Below are 2,217 nucleotides of genomic sequence, written 5' to 3'. Positions count from 1 at the left end.
TACCCTGAAAATCCAATCTAATCCAAACCTATGACCTACCCTCAAATGTCTCACCCTACCATTCAAGATTGACCAAGACCCACGGCCAATTGTATGACTCAACCAAATGGTAAACCCCCAATCACAAAAAAAAACCTTATTTTCCTTCAAAACTTCAATTCACACACAACCAAAACCTACCCACATCATTCATAAACCATTTATTGAAGCCAGATTCTGAAACCAAAATTTTAACCCCAAATTAACTTGAACTTTTCATTAACACAGAGATGAGCTCAGACCGTCGGCCTGATATGTATCTTTCTTAAAACTCCCACAGTCCCACCTCACTAACTCAACTAAAACCCTCATCACGTGTACAAGTACAACTGACCTGGTGTGTAATAAATAAAATTCTAGCCACTCTTCATAGGACACGTTAGAATGCCGCCGTTATTAAGAAAGAAAATTAATTAAACCAAATTCGAAAAAAAGACCAAACAAATTGAAATTACATTAGAGTTCTGACCGTTGGAGGGTTATTATAGCTAATTACCATTTTACCCCACATCTCCGACCTCTCTCTTTTTATAAACATTACCTTCCTTCCTTAATCCTCAACCTCCATTAATAACTCAGACCCAGAGCTTTCCTTTCTGTATTCATTATAATTTCTTCTCTTCTCTGTTGCTATAAAAACATTGAATATTGCGTGCTCTTCACTTCAAACCCACTTGAAGAAATTTTCTTTTACGCAAACTCCATTCATCATCTTCAAACCCTTTGAAGATTCTCGGTTAGTTTCAACTCCAGTGATCTTTTGAGCACTCATTGTCGACAGAACAACAAGATTCATCATCAGATCAGTGCTGGTGCAGAAGCTACATATGGAGTTGCCACCTGGTGTTAAGTTTAGACCCAATGACCAAGAAATTTTTCTCTACTATCTTCTCAACACGGTCCAAGGGAACCCAATCTTCAAGGACTCGATGAATGTTATCGTCGACTGTGATGTTTTTGGCGATCCTAGCACGTGGATGAAGATTTTTCAAGAAACCCATATGGACCGTGTCTATTTTTATACCAAACTGAAGAAGAAAAATAAGCATGTTGAGAGATCTACACATTCTGCAACCTGGAGAAGTCAAAAGGACGAAGAGCTTTATGATGATAGCAAAACAATACACTATGGGTCTAAGCGAAGTTTAAGTTTTGTCGCTAAGAATGGCCTCACTGGCACGGGAAGGTGGACCATGAATGAATACCGACTTGATGGGGAGTTTGCAAACACAACTAATCATGTAAGTTTTTTTTTTTTTTTTTTTTTTTCCTTCTTCTTGATAATATATATTTATAATCCATATTGCTCTGTTTCTTGAGTTTCTTTGAAATATCGTTTGAAATATTGTCTAGCAAAGGATGCACCTGAGAATAGATGAGTGTGAACTTTAACATATTCTAGGAATTGGGTGTTGATACAAATAAATGCTTATTCTCTCCCATTTTATTTGGTTAGTTACAATTATGGTGACCCACTTTTTTTGTTTTTTTTTTTTCTTTTTCTTAATGATGCTGAATTGCCTAATGTTGTATTTGTCCAAGGTTATTTGATTTTATTTATTATGGAATAAACAGTCATGGATCTTTTGCAGATTTCCTAATTTTCATGTTTAATAATTTTTTTTAAAAAAAAAATACACAATGCAAAATTTTCATTATGGGTTAAACGTCTCCCTAAATGTTTTTATTGTTGTTGTTATTGCAGGATAATTATGTCATTTGTTGCATTTCAAAGAAGGAGAATATCTAGAAGAGCAACATCTAAGACATCGTTGGGCAAGAGATGGAGCGCTTCTCCAATCTAGATTAACCTTTTTTTTTAATAGAAAGTAAAAAACACTAATTTCACAGTATTTCATTTTTATCATTTCTTTGTTGGTGCTATTTCATTCTTTGGGTCATTTTCTGAATGATTTACATGCAACATTTTTCTATTGATTTTTTCAAATTATTAGATTAATCATGTTAATATCAATTCTGATGTATTTGTTCCTAATTTGACCTTCTTGAGCATGTATATGACGTTAGTAGTTAACACTAATTTCACATCATTTCATTTTTATTATTTCTTAACTAGTAGTATTTCATTTTTCTGTCATTTTTTGAATGAGTGTTTCTTACAACATTTTTTTATGGTTTTTTCATTTATTTATTTTTTAGAAAGACAAGATGAACGAC

General features: G+C 33.5%; 1 protein-coding gene across 1 annotated transcript; it reads left to right on the top strand.

Annotated features, from left to right (window-relative positions):
• Window positions 1–866: 866 nt before the first annotated feature.
• LOC126721576 (NAC domain containing protein 50-like) lies at window positions 867–1,789 on the top strand. Its single transcript, XM_050424626.1, has 2 exons — window positions 867–1,280; window positions 1,745–1,789. Exons 1-2 carry the CDS (start codon window positions 867–869, stop codon window positions 1,787–1,789), a joined length of 459 nt encoding a protein of 152 aa, XP_050280583.1.
• Window positions 1,790–2,217: the final 428 nt, after the last annotated feature.

The sequence above is a fragment of the Quercus robur genome, chromosome 4, assembly GCF_932294415.1.
Source record: "Quercus robur chromosome 4, dhQueRobu3.1, whole genome shotgun sequence".
NCBI lineage: Eukaryota > Viridiplantae > Streptophyta > Magnoliopsida > Fagales > Fagaceae > Quercus > Quercus robur.
Note: the sequence above shows the minus strand (reverse complement) of the source record. Positions and strands in the feature narration are given on the sequence as shown.

Coding starts and splice junctions, on each gene's coding strand:
- LOC126721576 (XM_050424626.1), top strand. CDS start 867: ATGGAGTTGCCACCTGGTGTTAAGTTTAGACCCAATGACCAAGAAATT. Junction 1,281..1,744: donor TTGCAAACACAACTAATCAT/GTAAGTTTTTTT, acceptor TTGTTATTGCAG/GATAATTATGTCATTTGTTG.